The 17085-nt window shown below is 41.4% G+C and overlaps 1 protein-coding gene across 4 annotated transcripts in view; it reads left to right on the forward strand.

Annotated features, from left to right (window-relative positions):
* LOC122656108 (polycomb group protein EMF2B-like) overlaps positions 1-17085 on the forward strand; it is a 101114-nt gene that overhangs the window by 65840 nt on the left and 18189 nt on the right. For all 4 annotated transcript variants that reach the window (XR_006332041.1, XM_043850553.1, XM_043850554.1 and 1 more), the window contains one exon: positions 5961-6044. Coding sequence is in view for 3 of the 4 variants with exons in the window: in XM_043850553.1 (XP_043706488.1) it covers positions 5961-6044 (84 nt within the window). In the remaining variant the exon portion in view is untranslated. The remainder of the gene's footprint in view (positions 1-5960; positions 6045-17085) is intronic.

Genomic DNA, 17085 nt, shown 5'->3' on the forward strand with positions numbered 1-17085 from the left:
TCGGTTTCGGTACATGTTTTGCCCAGACAAAAAACTGAGTTGAGACGAGATCTTGGCGAGTTGGTGTAAAATTTTTATTTGGAACTCGAAGGCTGGTTCCTGTGGGTTTTAGACCTAGTTTGGACTTGAAACTTGGTACTCAGCTTGTTTTAGGCCATTTGAACACAATGGCACTATTAGATTTTGCAAAAACAAAGTCCTAATAGGAGTTTCACTTCGGACCCTAGGTTGGTAGGTGACAACGTACTAATAGGCCCTATTCTACACATAATTTAGTAATTTAAAGCACTCAAATCGTACAATTAATATAAAACAACTTAAATAAACATTACAAATGTAAAAGTGTACAATACATCAATCTTAACATATTACATATATCTCTATCATACACCACTGTTGAAATTCCTCAAAAATTAGGTCAAATGCACATTTCTCTGTCAAGTTCTAGAGACTGTCTCGGTCGAAATATGTGCATTTTAAAGGTAACTTTGGTCCAAATCTCGGTCGAACCGAAATCTCGACTCCACCGTGTTGGGGTAATATTTCATTTCGCCTTAAGTCTCGTCTTGCTGTTTTCAAAAAGAAAGATATTACCGAGATCTCAACGAGTTCTTGAACTATGATATAGGAAAGTGGTGCTCAAAGAGGGCAAGGTGTCAGTGCAATGGTAAGGTTGCTCCATTGCGATCTAGTGGTCATGCGCTTGAGTCGGGAAGCAGCCTCTCTGGGAAGCGGAGCTAAGGCTGCGTACATTATGACCCTCCCCAGACCACGCAGTGGTTGGAACCCCGTGCACTGGGTATATCCTTTTTCTAAAAGTGGTGCTGAAAATGAAGGGCTTGAGACTTGACTCATGAAGTATTCTGAGAGAATTAAGTAGGGGTATAAATGAATAGCCGAAATCCGTTTCCGTATCCGTTTAGCACTATCTGAATCCGTCCGAAAGCTAAACGGATGCGGATACGGATAGGCTATAGCTATCTAAAAAGCTATATTTACATGTAAACAGATAAAATATCCGATCCGTATCCGTTTAGCATTATCCGAATCCGTCTGAAAGCTTATCGGATGCGGATGCGGATATAGCACTATCCGAGCCTAATCCGAGCTGTTTACATCCCTAGAATTAAGTGAATTGCAAACTATCAGGCTTGCTAAGAACCTTGGTTCACAAGTAAAAATTCATAGTGGCACTAAGCACCTTGGTTCACAAGTGGAACTTCATAGTTAAATACAGATTCCAGCCTTCGCTGAAAGTTTGGGCCTAGTCTGGTCTGGCCTGAAGCCTGGCGGGCTGCTCTCAGGCTGAGGCTATGCCAGCTCGACTTCAGGCTGGGCTAGGCCCAGGCAAAGGCTTAGGTACCCTGGGCTGGGCCTGGGCCTAGGCCTTGAAAGACTCAGGCCACTCCTGGTCCAATTTCACCCCGAAAGTCATGGTATGCGCCTCATGTGTAGCATGATTTTTAAAAGGTAATATATAATGAGTATAAAAATACTAAGAAATAATGTATGATGCCACTAAAGATATTGAAATGGCCTGATAAGATTTGCCTAGTATAAGAATTGCAGCACATTACTATGTTAAATTACTAGTGTAAGATAGCAAAGCCTAATCATTGTGAAAGATTATGGTACATGCGGTGTTTGAACCAAAGGGAATTCCTTCAAGTAGTCTAATGAACAAAGTGTACGCTTTGTTTGCTCAAATGAAGCAACCCAACTATTTGGGCTTACTTTTAATGAAGCAGTACCATGTGCAAGGCAATGATGTGTTGTCTACTACTGAGGCACAGTTCCTTTATACCCATCTTTTTGTTAGATTTTGTATTCATAGAGTATTAGCATGATTGATGATTCAAACCATGATCTGATGTAGGGGGCATCGTCAAAGGTGGCTCCATGATGCATCTGTGCCTCTAATAAGTAATAAGCAAGCATTTGCCGGTTGCCCAAAAGAAATCATGGGACTTTATGCAGTAAAATTGAATTAACTTTCATCAGTCTATGTCTCAGTAATCAACTAGTGGATTTTTTAATATTAATTATTTGTTATTAGGGTTTTCCTAGATTGAGCTTAATTGAGGGCTTTTCTTGTGACTGGGCCTTATGTTTATATGTTCTGTTCATTGGTTGAAGTTAGACAATAGGTAGGAGGTCTTTTGTGCTAGTTTTTGTTATCTAATTAGAGAGGGACTAGTTTCAAAAAAGTGAAAGATTAATGGGATTAAGTTGTTTAGTTCTAAGAGAGTTTTCTTACATCTTCTTGTAAATAAGTTAAGAGAGTTATCAAAACTTTAATATTGGTTTTGATATTGATTGAATAGTTAGTTGGTGACTTCAGTTCCTCTATTTTCTTGGCTTTGTCATTTACTTTTGCTGCTATAGTGATATCAAGTTGCTGCTTTTATTGCTGGTTTGCTACCTCTGTTTTGTTGGTTTATAGGTTCTTCTCTGAATTTATCTTCTGCGTATGAGTCATTTGTTGTGCTAACGGAATTTAGCCTCGGTCAAGTATTTGAAATATTAGTGCTGCTGCTATCATTGGTTGAATTTTAAAATTCAAAATCTGAGAGTTTCAGACCTGGACATAGTCAGGTTTAGACCCAAGCCCTATGATTCTCAAAACTCATTTGCTTCTAAAATTTCTATAGTTTAATCCCCTACCAGATAAAACTCTAGTGGTATGGGTTTCATATTTGTTACATGCCACTAAAGTTCTGCCAGCCGTAGCTTTAGGCAATTTTATTATTCTTTAGGTATCGTTCTAAACTTTTATTTCTGTTGTTAAGGAGGGTCCTTAGATCAAGAATTTCCTACACTTTTTATTTATTAAATATGATCTCTTAAAAGTTATTGTTCATTAGCAGGTTTATTGAAAATAAAATATTATTTTACTGATTGGTTCATCCACGGCTAATTTGGTCTTCTCAGACCCCTACGTGCATCATATTCGGTGCTCTATCCTATCTTAGTCATTGTGATGTGATGGCTGATTCTGCCTGTGTGTTTGGATTATGTGAGCAAAAAAGTTTGAATAAATGGAAGTAAAAAACAAAAGAAAGCCGAAAATTCTGAAAGGAAACTGATGCAGGGGCAATTTCTTGGACCGGGCTAAACCCGTTGGGCAGCCAATTTGAAGACGAACTGGGCCCAAGTAGGTGTTTAGGTTCACTATGATATTTAGGATTTATTTTTTTTGGGTAGCTATTAGACATGTAGGGAAATTTCCAATTTGAGTTTTATTGAGTTTCTATTTTTGTGAGCCTAGGTTTTAGGAAGCAAGGTTCTAAGACTCGGGTTTTGACCAGTCAAAAACCTAGATATGGTTGAAACTGGTTGAAGCCTATGATTTTTCCCCAACCAATACGAGTTGGTGGTTTCAAGGCCTAGAAATGCTTGTTTTTTTATCTGATTTTTTTGTAATGAGCCTATTTTTGACATTCTATACACAATGCATGAACTATTTCCCCCCCCCCCCCAAAAAAAAAAAAACACTCAAAATGGTACTTGCGGTTTTTGACCCAAGTTTGGTAGTGTATATTGTTGTTGGACATTGGCTGGAAACCAAGATAGATACTTATTTATGCCTAATATCATTTAAGTAAATGTTTTTACTTAAGATATTATTCATAAATAAGAAAATACCCCCCTATTTGAATCCAATAAAATTGTTAAAAAATCGAATTCCAAAAGGATAAAAAGTCAACCCCCAAGTTCAAGAACAAAAACTGGATTTTCGACGGTTGGTGATATTTTAAACTTTCTAATGCTGGGTTTTTTCTCAAATCTAAAAATTTCTTAAATCTTAATATGGTAGAACATTGCTAAAAACCAAAAGTGCGGTAAAATATTCATTTGTTTTGATACCTAAAAAAAATATTTTCATTTTGACCGATTTTGATAGCATTAACGCATACCTTAGGTTTGACCGGAACATAAGTCTTTCTATATAAATTAGATTTAAGCAATCTTGGATTTGTTTTGAAAGCTTTCCAGCAAATCCAGGATTGCTTAAATCTTATTTATATTGAAGGAGTTATGTTCCGGTCAAACTTAATTTGGTGTGTGCGAATGCTGTTTAAAATCACTCTGAATGACAGCAAATTTTAGACATCAAAACAAATGAATATCTTACCGCACTTTTGGTTTTTAGCAATGTTGTACCATATTAAGATTTAAGAAATTTTTAGATTTTTTGAGAAAAACCCCAGCATTAGAAAATTGAAAATTTCACCTACCGCCGAAAATCCAGTTTCTGTTATTGAACTGGGGGGTTGACTTTTTATCCTTTTGGAATTCGATTTTTAATTATTTTATTGGATTCAAATAGGAGGTATTTGCTTATCTATGAATAATATCTCAAGTAAATGAAATACCAAATGATATTAGGCATAAATAAGTGTCTGTCCTGGTTTCTAGCATAAATAAGTGCTTGTCCTGGTTTCCAGCAAGGTTTCCTCAAGTTTTGATGGGGATACATGACACTTTATAGGTGTTCAGGTTGAAACTAGTGAAATATGGTCAAAACCAGTCGAAACCAACCAAAACCCTGTTAAACCCCCACCTTAACCCGTTTCAGTTTCTTATGAAACCGAGATATCTCGGTGGTTTTGACCGAGATCTCTTTCCATGTTAGGAAGTAATTAGGAGTCTTTATGTTTGGGTATTATAAATAGATGTGTTACTGACGATGGAATGGTAGATTATGGAATTAAAGTTTTGATCGATTTGTTACTAGGATGGTACGAATCTGGTTGTGAGACCTCTTCTTCCTTCTCTCTCATATCTTCTTCTCTCCCCTCGTCGATCTGTTATTTTCTTCTGTCTTTGTTCTTATCTTTTTTTCTACCTTTTCCTATTCTGTTTCGCTCTTTGGTCCTGCCGTGGGTGACACTTGCAGTCCTATTCATCACCTACGAACTCCCTGGATAATGGTTCTTTCAGCCTAAGATTTTAGGCGTGAAGTGTCCGCCCTAGAGCGACTCAAGCCCTTGAATCTCATTCCAAAAGCCCTCTTTTATGTTGAGATTCCAGTAAAAGTTTCAGACTGAACTACAGTTACCGCCAGAGTCACTTTCAGAAGTTTGGTTCTCTCTCAGTTGTGCATCTTTGACACCATTAAGGCATGCATTCCGTAGGGCTTTGGAGTAGAAACCTTTGCCTGAAATCTTGAGCCCAACAGAAGTTGATTAGGTGAGCTCGATCATCCAAGATCTAGGCTGGTTTTACCGCTGAAGAGGAAGTCTCAAGGAAGAACATGACTCTTCCTTCTTTACGATTGCTCCGCCCTTTAATTTATTTGGCATTTATTGCTTTATTGCCAAGTATACCCTTTCCTTCAGCTTTTAATCCCCCATGTCCCATACCTTATATTTGCTTCAAAGTTTGTCCCTAGTTAATAAATAGTAATTCCCTTTGCGTCCCGTTCTTCTGTACTTAACTAACAGCCCTTATAAAATTCTAGTTATTACAAGATTGCCATTGCTCTTTTATTTTTTGGACTTGTGTTACTTGGGTGGGCCTGTAAGTGATCCAATTAGGGTTTCGAACCCCGGATCCGCATTTGTAACCAAATGAGTAAATCGTTTGTTGCAAGAGATTCAGTGAATTGTTTAATAACTATGGTTACCATTACTGGTTCTGACTCTTTCGAGTCACTTTTACTTTCTTTTTGCATAACTTTTATCAAATTCTGTTGTAAATGCAATTTTTGATGCTTGGCTTTCCATCTATCTGCAGTCCTGGGAAATGGCTGGTGAATGAGTGTTTTCTCTAGCTGTTAGACTTATATGATAGTTCCACCTTGGTCTGTTTCACCTAACTGGAAAAATTTGGAGTCATTTTTGCACAGTTTTTCTAGATTTTATACTATGACCATTGCATTTTCTTTTCTGCCATGCTTGCTTGTTTGGAATTATGTACTAACCTACTTTGAATTATCGACTGTTTTATGCATGAAGCCAATGGAATTGGATCAAGTATTGTCTGATCGAGATAGTGAGGATGAAGTTGATGATGACATTGCAGATCTTGAAGATATAAGGGTATTTGTGGTGATTCTATCTTATTTATTTTTTCCATTTCTGTCCTCTTCTATAATTTATCTGAAGTTCTGTTAGATGACAACGTTGACTGTTTCTGCCATTGATCAGACTTCTCAAGAGTGATTCTTCCAGTTTTATTCTGCATTTTTTTACATGTGCCAACGAATTGAAATATTGAATACATACAGATATAACAATACTCCAACAGGAAGAAAAGCCATAAATTGTATTCATTATCTTGGTGGCTGGTCGATGTTTTGCTGAGATAGTTGGTTTAGGGTTTGTGGTTCCCTACCTGGAATTGACTTGGCTGCCCTTCTCTTTCTTTTGGGCTTCTTTGCTCTTGTGGGCTTTTGTATTTTCTTGGGCTTCCTTCTCTGTCTTTATGCCAATGTTGACTTTTGATTTTTACAGGCCTAGCCTCCTCTCAGGTAGGGCCTTGTAATTTGTTTGTGGCTTTGTGCCCTTGTACACACTCTCTCTCTCTCCCCCCGCCCTCCCCTTTCTTTCTTTGGTAACGAATTTATTTATTCATCCGAAAAAAAAAAAAAAAAAAACTTATAAAGAAACCTGCCCTTGCAAAGGCCCAGCCATCACAATAGAATACTGGTCCCATAAGCATCCTTGATTGGAGGACTTCTTGCATAGCCAACTTGTCAGCTGTCTCGTTCTGACATTCATCACCCTAGGGTTCCTCTAGAAAGAGCAATGCAGCCTAGAGGCAATGAGCCAAAAGGATCTGCTGATATGTGCAAACCTCCTAGGCCCTGCAAATTGACTAGATATCTGCCAATATTATTTGGACATTCTCCCTCCATATTTATTGTCATAATTTTTATGAAGTTCCAAACCATATTTAAAAGACAACATTTCTCTGAAGTTTAAATGATTCTCGACCAAGCCTTGAACCTTTGACCTCAAGGCTCAAGGTTGCACACATAAACCAACAAGCAAGTCTCCCCAAACCAGAGTTCTGTTCTGCGTTTGGTCCAGTATGAGCTCCAGAAACCTAACCAGAAGACGATCTCAAGGATCCACCAGACCCAGATGGGCCTGGATTTGCAAGTGAACTGTGAAAACTAAAAAATTTAACTTAACTACTTCATCAGGGGGTAGCTGCCACATAAGCACCAGTGTCTCCCATCCTTCACCCTTGAAAAAAATCTAGGTTTCCTGTTCCTTGAACAACATCCCTAGAGGAATATCTAAAACAGTTCTCTATCTTAGTCCAATGGATAGTTAATAGTGCAGCCAATCGCTACCGCAATTCCTTCCGTATACTATTGTGAAAGCGCTGTCGTTCTATTTATTTCAAATACACCAAAGAAGTGTTCAAAAGAATTTTTCGACAAAAACTTCCCTCTGAAAACCTGGGGCATAATGCCATAGTCAAACCAACTCCCACATCCAGAGGAAAAATCCAATCCATGTGTAATGTATCATGGAAATGGTACTTTAAATAGTAAAAGGAGAAGAAGAGAGAAAGTGGAGAGAGGTATTGCTGCAACTCTGGGGAGTCACAGCCGTAAGGAGTTCGATGTATGGGTGTGTAGGTTCATTGTATGTTTAGGAGGATAAGAGTGCTGACTCATTTCTTACCCATTATACCTTTTATGTAATCCCCTTTATCTCTCTATAAATAAAGCCTGGCCTCTTTCAATCTAGGCAAGCCAAAATCTATTCTTTTCAACTAGAACTAATCTCCATCTCTCCTCCCTCGTTTCCCCCTATCTTCTAATCGTAAGACCACATGTACTGGGCGATCTGAACCCGAGAGTATTGAGCCCTAATCTATTTCTTGCCCTGAGTTAGAGCTTTGCAAACAAATCATTTTTCCTCTCCTACTGCTACCTGCAATTTATGGAATTCTTCTTGAAGTTGTTAGTAGCTGTTTCTGGTGGCTACCACTTCAAATCAACTGCGCTTCAGGTGGAAAATCTGGCCCAAAGTTGCAGAATTGTCAGAGTTCTAACGAAGGAGAAAACTCCTTCGTATTGCCACTGTTTCCCGCCCTGGTGTTCTATCGAGAAGAAGAAGAAAGGTTTTCTTCTATTGCTTATGACCTAATTTCTGGTTATTACAATTTAGCCTTCTAGTCATTAATTATTTTATTAAATTTCCCCTTCTTTTATTAGTTTTCAGAATTACCTTTAATTAACAATTTGAATCCATATTGTTCCCAAAGCATTATCTCTTTTTATAAGGAAAGCTTTATTGTTCACTTTATTTACCAGATTGCCATTCTCCTTTATAATTCCAATATTTTACAGAATTGTCATCACCTCTTATATTTGAGCTGTTTAATACTTGTGTGGGCCCATTAGCGAATCCATTTAGGGTTTTGAAACCCAGATCCACACTAATCTCTCTCTCTCTTATTCAAATGACCTTTAATTCCTTGAAGGGGCTTCAATTCTGATCCCTGTGCTGTCAAACTCTTGTCTTTTTGCCATCTTACCTTTTGGGAACTTCTGTTATTTATTTTGTTTGGGGGAGAGATTTTAAACCCTCTAATAGCCTCTATCTAATTCAGAAGCATCCTAATATCAGTATTGGATTGTCAGATTTTGCTCCAATTAGTATAGGGTTGATTTATGCAAAATCAGGGGCATTAAATGTAATTTCATTTATATTTGTTGTGGATCTTATTAGTAGATCAAATGGGGAAGTATTTGCCCTTTATTTATTTATATAAGTGGATTTATATATAGTAGTTTGGGGTTTTAGTTAGTTTTAGTTTTGTTAGTCAAAGAGTTAATTTCTGATGTTAGGATTCTCAGTTGTCCTTATTCCAAAAGTATATTATTTTATATTTTTTTGTTTTGGGTCCATAAACACTGATGTACCCCCCCCCTTGCAGTATTGAGTTGTATTTGATTTGTGGTTAGGTAGTTAGCTTCTTGCATGGGTCAGCTTTGGCTGAACTCTCTCTCTCTCTCTCTCTCTTTCTCTCTCAGTTGAGTAATAATTTCCAGTTTTCTTTCTGTGTTCCCTATTGGACCCCCTGTTTTCTCCCTCTTTGTACTATCAATTTTTTCTTATCTGCTATTTTACTTCATCTTTTAATATAGAATTTCTTAAATTATTTTTGTTGTCATATTTTCTTGATTTTGATTATTAAAACAAGATATAAAACCTACTATCTATATATTCTTCTGCTCTGTTTTCGATGTTTTCTTTTTCTTTTTATTTTTGTTGAAGATATTCTCAAAAGCGCGAGCCCACCTGAAAATTTGGGGGCCTGGGCTTATATTTACCTTTTATAGACCATTGTTTAGCTATTATATTTTGCATACAATATAAATCATTAATTTGCTGCCTAGCATTGTTAAGGCACCTCTTAGACGGCTGGGCGGTTCTTGAACCTTTAAGCGGCCAGTTGCCATATTGTTCAAGGATCCTAGATACAAATTAGTGGGAAAAGAGGGAGGAAATGGAGTGGCCAAGGAGAAAGAGAGGAAATGTAGAGAAAAGTAAAGAAAATAGGGAACAAGAAGGGAAATTGGAAGCAGCAGCATACTGCCTCCTCCCCCCCCCCCCCCTCCTCAAATTAACCGGCAGCTGCTACAACTGCAGCAGGAGAAGAGGTGTAAGAAGAAGAAGGCTGCCATCGCAGCCCTTCTCTCACTGTACCAAAGACACCATCGCAACAGTGACCGCTGATACAAGAAGAGTAGGAGAAGAAGAAGGTGGAGAAGCTACTTACCTGTTCTCAGTTTCTTGCTTTCAGTCTTCCGGACCATTGAGGTGGTCTCCCGTCATTGTCCGGTATCGAGGAGAGGAACAGACACTGCAATTGCCACTTCCGAATGACCTTAATCTTTTTAATTTTAGTAAAGAAGTTCATATTTTTGGGATAAATTACATCTGGGGGTACCTAATGTTTATAGAAACTATGACTAGGGTACCTTATGTTGCATTAATATTATGTTTGGGCTACCTTCTCTTTTTAAATTTCCAATTTTACCCAGATGTAATTTTTGGTCTCTTCTCTGGCCTATCTTCCTCAGCACCCAATGCTGCAGTTTGATCGGTGAACTTGCTGGAATCCAATGACAAAGCAACTTTCTGGCTGGTGAATCTGCCGGAATCTGTTGACACATTTTTTCCTCTTGGTGCTTTGTCCTCACAACGTTTATCTCGTCAGGCCCTATCAGTGTTCGGCGGCAGTTGCCCCCTCAGATATGTAGTGGCCATTGCTATCTACCATAGTTGTCACGGCGGTTAGGTGGCCCAAGGAGTTGGTGAGTGTAAAAAATCAAGGCGACGCCTTGACAACTATGCTATCTACCTTCTGCTTTTGGCTTACTAAAAATTAAACGTTCGTCATTAATCCATTCTCAATCTTTGTATGTGCCTCGGCCTGTTTAGAAGTCATCTGCTAAAGCTGGGTACATCAACTATCAACCTGAGGTCTCTCCACAGTCAGATCTGCTGCTGATCATTCACGAGGATATTAAGGACTTGTTGGATGATTGCTTCCTTCTAATCAAAGGTCAGATTGGAGCTACTACCGTGTGCATACATACACATCGAGGCGTTTGTGTTCTCTTATTTTTTCACTTCAATTTTGACAAGAGAACAGATTTGAAAGAATCAACACAAAGTACATACGGCCGGACAAGTCAGCAGAAGAAACCAAAAATAAAAATAATACAAAAAAACTTACACAAAGAAAAAGGCAAGAAGAAGTCTTACCTTTGCTCCCCAAGTGTGGGGGAGTGAGACGACTAAGATGCGAGGTTTGACTGGACCAACACACGGAGAAACATAGTACAGTGCCTAGGACTGCTGTGAGAGAAGGAATTAATCTTAGGAAAGGGATTCACAGAATTATAAGTCAAAAGGAACATAACTCCAAAAAAAAAACGAAACAAATAAAGAAATGAAAGACTGGTTCAGTTCATCTGCATATCTTTACTTTTATAGAATCATGAGGTGCTTTCCATGGTATTGGGATTGGTTTCGGCATCACTTCCATTGGGCATGCTATGCATGAAGATGGGATGAAGATTGTAAAGTTCAGATGGAGGAATTCGTGAAGAAGAGTAATGTCTTGCTGTAACAAGGGTAGTTCGATTTGAGGGATGTAGTGTCTGTGGGGTTCGCAGCAGAAGAGAGAGCGGGGAGGGGTATGCAGAGGTAGGGGGATGCAAAGTAGAAGGGCGGGGAGGGAGATGCAGAGGTCGGGAGGGGGGAGAGATAGGAAGTGCTGGGGAGTCACCGCGGGGGAGAGGGAGGCCGTTCGTGAGGGGGCAAAGAGGCAGTTTATGGGGGGTAGAGGGCAAAGCTGGAAATATGAAAAAGGGTATCACAAACATTTTATTTTAAACGTGATGTCTGGTCTCTCCATTAATCCCAATAAATCCCTTTCGTTTTTTGGAGGTATTTCTGAGGATTTGGAGGATCTGTTGACTGAACTTTTGGGCTTCCCTGAGGTTCATCTTCCTGTTAACTACTTTAGACTACCATTGATTTCTTCCAAGCTTTTTTCCCATCAGTACTCTCCTATTTTTGATAGGCTTCGTTAGAAACTTAAATTGTGGAAGAGTAAATTACTCTCTTTTGCGTGGCGTCTTGAACTTTTTTTTTTTGGTGGATAAAAAATATATTACCAAAGCGAGGAAAAGAGAGGGGGGGGGATACACAAGGGGAAAGCGGGGGGGAAAAAAAGCCCCAAACCAAACTAAGAAAGAGAGTGGGGCCGTAAAAGCGCACTATCTAAACCCCAGGAAACAACAATATGCCTGTTCCTTAGGGAGTCACAAAAGGCCTTATGGAGGAGAAGAGACAACTTAGAGGAAACATCCAGAGAGATGGCTTTCCAAATCTGATCATAGGACCGAGAATTGGAGGTCCATCTTCTAAGGTTCTTCTCCATCCAGATATGGTATAGGGCAGCACCAAACACAAGCTTACCAACAATGTCGCAGATAGAACATCCAGGGAAGGTCATGACCGTCTAGAGCCATTCTCTAGCGAAGGGGAGGGGTCTCCAGCTACGAGGCCAAATAGAAGAAAGAGCTTTCTGCCAGATGGTAGAAGAAAATGGGCAAGCAAAGAAAAGGTGGTCAATGTCTTCAAAACCGTTCCAACAGAGGATGCAAGAAGGGGAGACTGGGTACTACGTTGAAGGAGGAAGGCTTAGGTGGGGAGGCAGAGGTTTAGGGTTCTCCAGGCTAAAAAGCTATGGCGAGGGGTGTGGCCTTTGAACCAAACCAGCTTATGCCAAAGTACAATAGGGGCCTAATATCTAACAAAGTTCCAAACGGATCTAAAGCTAAAAAGGCCGGTGGGGGAGGGGAGCCAAATAACCTTGTCCGATCGAGAGGGGGGGAGGGAAGGGGGGAGGGAAGGCCAGATCAGGGAGAGAGTGAGGGGCAGGGGGGAGGGTGGACCAGGAGCCGTGAGAGATAATGGAGGAAAGAGGAGCGGACTTGGTGATGACGGTGGAGTAGATAGATCTAGCCCCAAAGAAGTTGTAGAGGATCCCATTAGGGTGCCAGGGGTCAAGCCCTTAGTTAGTAAGTTCGGGAACGGCAATTGAACGGGAACGGATACGTACGGCAGTTAAACGGATTAGACGGTAATAATACTTTTCAAAAATCCGGCTTCATAAAATGCATACGGTAATAATACGGTACGCGTTTAATACGGATATAATACGGCATAGACGGCAATAATAGTTTAAAAAAAACGGGCATATATTCATTATATAACATGCATTCACCACCTAATAAACAAAATAATATCATGATTTTATTAACTAAAATAAACACAATAATATAATATGCTATATAACATCTCTAAGATTATCATTTAACATACCAAAATATCAATAATCTACAAGAAATGAATGTAGATTGTCTGAAAATGACATGAGCAAGTTGAAAGACCAGAGAAACAAGAGGAGAGTACAAGACTTAAGTGCCGCTTTGTTGAACGGAGATGGCGAGGATGATTGGAGATGGAGGGCGGCTACTTTTGCCTGCTACGGTTGGATGTTCAACGCAAATCGAAAGGGACGAAAGGGAAAGTGAAATCGTTTCCCTAAATTCTAATCTTTTGGATAATTTTTTTTTTATAAAAAAAACGTATAATACGTGTATTATTCGAGTATAATACGTGCTTGCTTAAAAAACGCGTTTTTTTATAAAAATACGGGAAAATACGGGGACGGGAGTATTATACGTTTAAAAATACAGGAACGCGTATAATACGCGTATGATACGCGACTTTACTAACTAAGGTCAAGCCAGAGAGAGATGGAGGGTCCATCAGCAATAGAGGAGGAGGTGGCTATAAGAGACAGAGGGCGGAGGAGGAAGATCTTGCGCTAGACCCAGAAAGAATCAGAAGGAGTGGGGACGGTCCAAATGGAGTCGTTCTTGAGGAGATGGGAGTAGACCCAATGAACCCAAATGGAGTCATGCTTAGAGGATATTTTCCAAATAAGCTTTAGAATTCCAGCCGTATTGGAGTGACGGATATGGCGGATGCCAAGGCCACCTTCAGATTTGGAAAGGCAACTAGATTTCCAGCTAATTGGGTGGAGGAATTTGGAAGTTTCCTTCCCTTTCCAAAGGAAAGCACAAAAAAGGTTCTTTATGGCTTTGATGGTGGATTTAGGGAGGCCAAAGATACCACACCAATAAATGTAGGAAGATTGGAGGACCGATCTAATGCATTCGAGCCTACCCGCATAGGATAAGAGCTTGCCTTTCCAAAGTTAAAGGCGTTTGCGGATATTGTCAAGCATGGGGGTGTAGTGGTAGCTAGAGAGCCAAGCAGGGATGAGGGGGAGGCCAAGGTACTTCACTGGAAGGGAGCCCAGGGAAAAACCCATTAAGCGCAGAAGGTAGTCTTTATCAGAATTCGAGATCCCGGAGAGAAAGAGCTTGGATTTAAGGAGGTTGATTCGGAGGCCAGAAAGACTCTCGAAGAGATGAAGGGAAGACATGATGGCAGAGATAGAAGAGGGGGAGGCCTTGGAAAAGATCATTAAATCATCCGCAAAAGCCAAGTGGGTAAGATTGAGGTGCTTACACTTGGGAATAGGGGAGATGAGGTGGAGGTCTGTTATGCTCCTCGAGAGGACTTCCAGGGCCAGAGAGAAGAGGAAGGGAGAGTGGGGCAGCCTTGACGGATCCTGACTTGAGAGTGGAAGAAACCTGCCGGGGAGCCGTTAACAATGACAGAGAAAGAGGGGGAGGAGATGCAGGCATAGATCCATCTGATAAAAGCCGGGGGGAAGCCCATTTGGGCAAGCACATCACAGATGAAGTCCCATCAGAGGGAATCAAAAGCTTTGTGCAGGTCAATCTTCATAAGGGCAGCAGGCGAATGGGATTTTTGATCAAAGCCGCGCACAATTTCAAAGCAGAGAATGAGATTGTCCGCAATGCTTCTACCAAAGATGAAAGTCGATTGGTTTGAGCTAACTAAGGAAGGGATAACAAGTTGAATACGGTTAGCCAAGATCTTTGCAATGAACTTGTAAAGAAGATTGCAGAGAGAAATAGGCCGAAATTCAGACAGAGAGGAGGCTCCATCTTTTTTAGGGATGAGGCAGAGAAAAGTCTAATTGACCTAGGCAAGCTGACTAGGATCAAAGAAGAAGTTGTGGATGGCTTTGAAGAGATCCTCTTTGATAAGATCCCAGCAGCTAAGGAAGAAACCCATGTTGAACCCATCAAGGCCCGGGGCCTTGTTGGATTTATGGGAGAGGATGGCTTTGGAGATCTCATCGTCTGAAGGGAGGGCAAGGAGGGAGCTAGCCAAGGAGGAGGGAGCAAATTTGTTGATTAAGCCAGGGGGGAGGGGGGATTAAAGAGGGAGGTGAAAAAGGAGACAACCTCAGACTTGATGTCGAGGACAGAGGAGAGTTGGGATCCATCACATGCAATGAGTAAGGTGATGGAATTGGAGCTTAATCTGGCTTTTAAGGAACGGTGGAAGAAAGCCGTGTTTGAATCTCCAAGCTCCAGCCACTTAATACGGGATTTTTGGTGGAGAAAACTTTCATTGGAGGCAAGGTAAGAGAGTTCTTCAGAAGGCTTCTTTTTCTCAGCAGCGAGCGAGGGATTGAGCGGATCCGATTGAAGGCGAGATTGCACACTGGCTAGGTCAGATCGGCAAGGGAGATCCAGGAATGGATATTGCCAAAGGTGGAAGAGTTCCAAGACTTGAGAGCAGATTTGGTAAGACAAAGCTTTTTGGCAAAAGTAATGAGAGGAAGTGTGGGACGAGAATCAAGGGGGTCCAGGCTTTGAGGATGGTTGGGAGGTAGAGGGGATAAGATGTCCACATGTCGAAAAATTTAAAGGGCTTGGGGCCAAAGGAGGAGTACTGTTGAATACGGAGGTGGCAAGGGCTGTGATCAGACAGATCTTGAAGAAGAAAATTGGCATGGGAATGGAGGAGGGTGGAGTGTCAAGCTTCATTAATGAGGAAGCGATCCAGCTTGCAAGCAATTTGGTTTGGCCCCCCTCAGCGATTGTACCAAGTTAGGGGGGGCCCAGACCATCTAAGATCATCAATACCAGCTTCCTCAAGGCAGTCATTGAAAGCATTGACAGAAAGGGAATCAAGAGGGAGACCGCCAATTTTCTCAGATTGATATCTGACTACATTGAAGTCACCCCCAATCCCCCATGGAAGGGATCCAGATCTGGCTTTAAGGAGAATCAAGTCATCCCAGAGGGAAGAACGGTCGGCAGCCCGGTTGAAGGCATAAACCACTGTGAGGAAGAAGGAGAGGGAGGAGTTAGGGATGGAGCAGAAGAGGTGAATAAATTGAGGGGAGGAGTGGGAAAGAGAGATGTGGATCTTGGAGGGGTCCCAAAGGATCCGAATATGCCCATTAGGAGAGTGGTTGTAGTTGGAGATGAAGGACTAAGAGGGGGCTATGGAAGCAGTAATGCGAGGGGCATTAGCTTGGAGGACACAAGTTTCAAGTAGGGCGCAAAAAGATGAATGAGAAGACTTGATAAGGGCTTTAATTTCATGATGTTTGGCCAAGGAATTAAGACCCCTGACATTCCAAAAGATTCCAGCAGACATGGACCACTAAAGGGGGAAGGGCGTCGAAGTCCTAGGGGGGACACTTTTGTACCTCCTGCGAAAGTATGCAAGGGTTGGTCGATGACGGGCAATGATGATGGCATCAGAGGAGCTGACCAGCTCACAATGGGAAAGCAAAGGGGGTGGGAGGGAGGGAGGGAGCTCTCATCAAACACGGAGAGAAGGGAAAAGGGGTTGGAACAAGGGGGGGAGTGGTCGGGTAAGAAATTGTTAAAGGGTATGGGGAGAGGGTCGGGGTGGGTATTGAGACCCGATGATGGTGTTGTTGGAAGAGGTGGACCGGTTTGGGTTAGTGGTATGGCTGAGATAAAGATGTTTTGGGGGGGTATGATGGGGAGATTATAGGTCAAAAAGGAAGGGGCAGGTTTGGGTAACGGTTGGGCCAGGTTAGAAGGGGTTGGGTTTAGGGAAGTCAAAGGAGTAGAACGGTCAGGATGAGCTGTGGGGCCAGGGTTATGATGCGACCCTAGGTTAAGTAAAGGGTTAGGTAAAAGAGGAGGAAGGTGAGATCTGGGGACTGAAGAGGTTTTGTCGTAAGGGGTGGAGAAAGAGGGCCTTACTTCAGAATGGCATCGCGTGCTCTTGAGGTTCCCAGCTAGAGAGGAGCGTCTGGGGATAACACCAAAACGATCCCTTTTAGGATCTGCGACCAAGGAAGCCAGAGATGGCAGAGCTCTAGGCGACGAAGCATCCAGGCATGGAGAGGATATCTCGCTGGCAGCAGGTACAACTGTGGAGAACTCAGCACTGCGACAAGGCGAGCTGATCAGCCGAGATTCAGGTCCTGCCGTCAGAGAACTTGACCTAAAGCAGGGAGCAGTCGATCTTGAGGATCTTGAAGCAGCTGGAGGAGCCAGCCCATGGGGATCAAGGATTGAGGTTCCATTAGGGTTTGCAAACCGAGAAGGAGCGTCGGAGGTTGTTAGCGTAGATTCAGGCACAGGAGTCGAGGCTTCCC

The sequence above is a fragment of the Telopea speciosissima genome, chromosome 3 (assembly GCF_018873765.1).
Source record: "Telopea speciosissima isolate NSW1024214 ecotype Mountain lineage chromosome 3, Tspe_v1, whole genome shotgun sequence".
Taxonomy (NCBI): domain Eukaryota; kingdom Viridiplantae; phylum Streptophyta; class Magnoliopsida; order Proteales; family Proteaceae; genus Telopea; species Telopea speciosissima.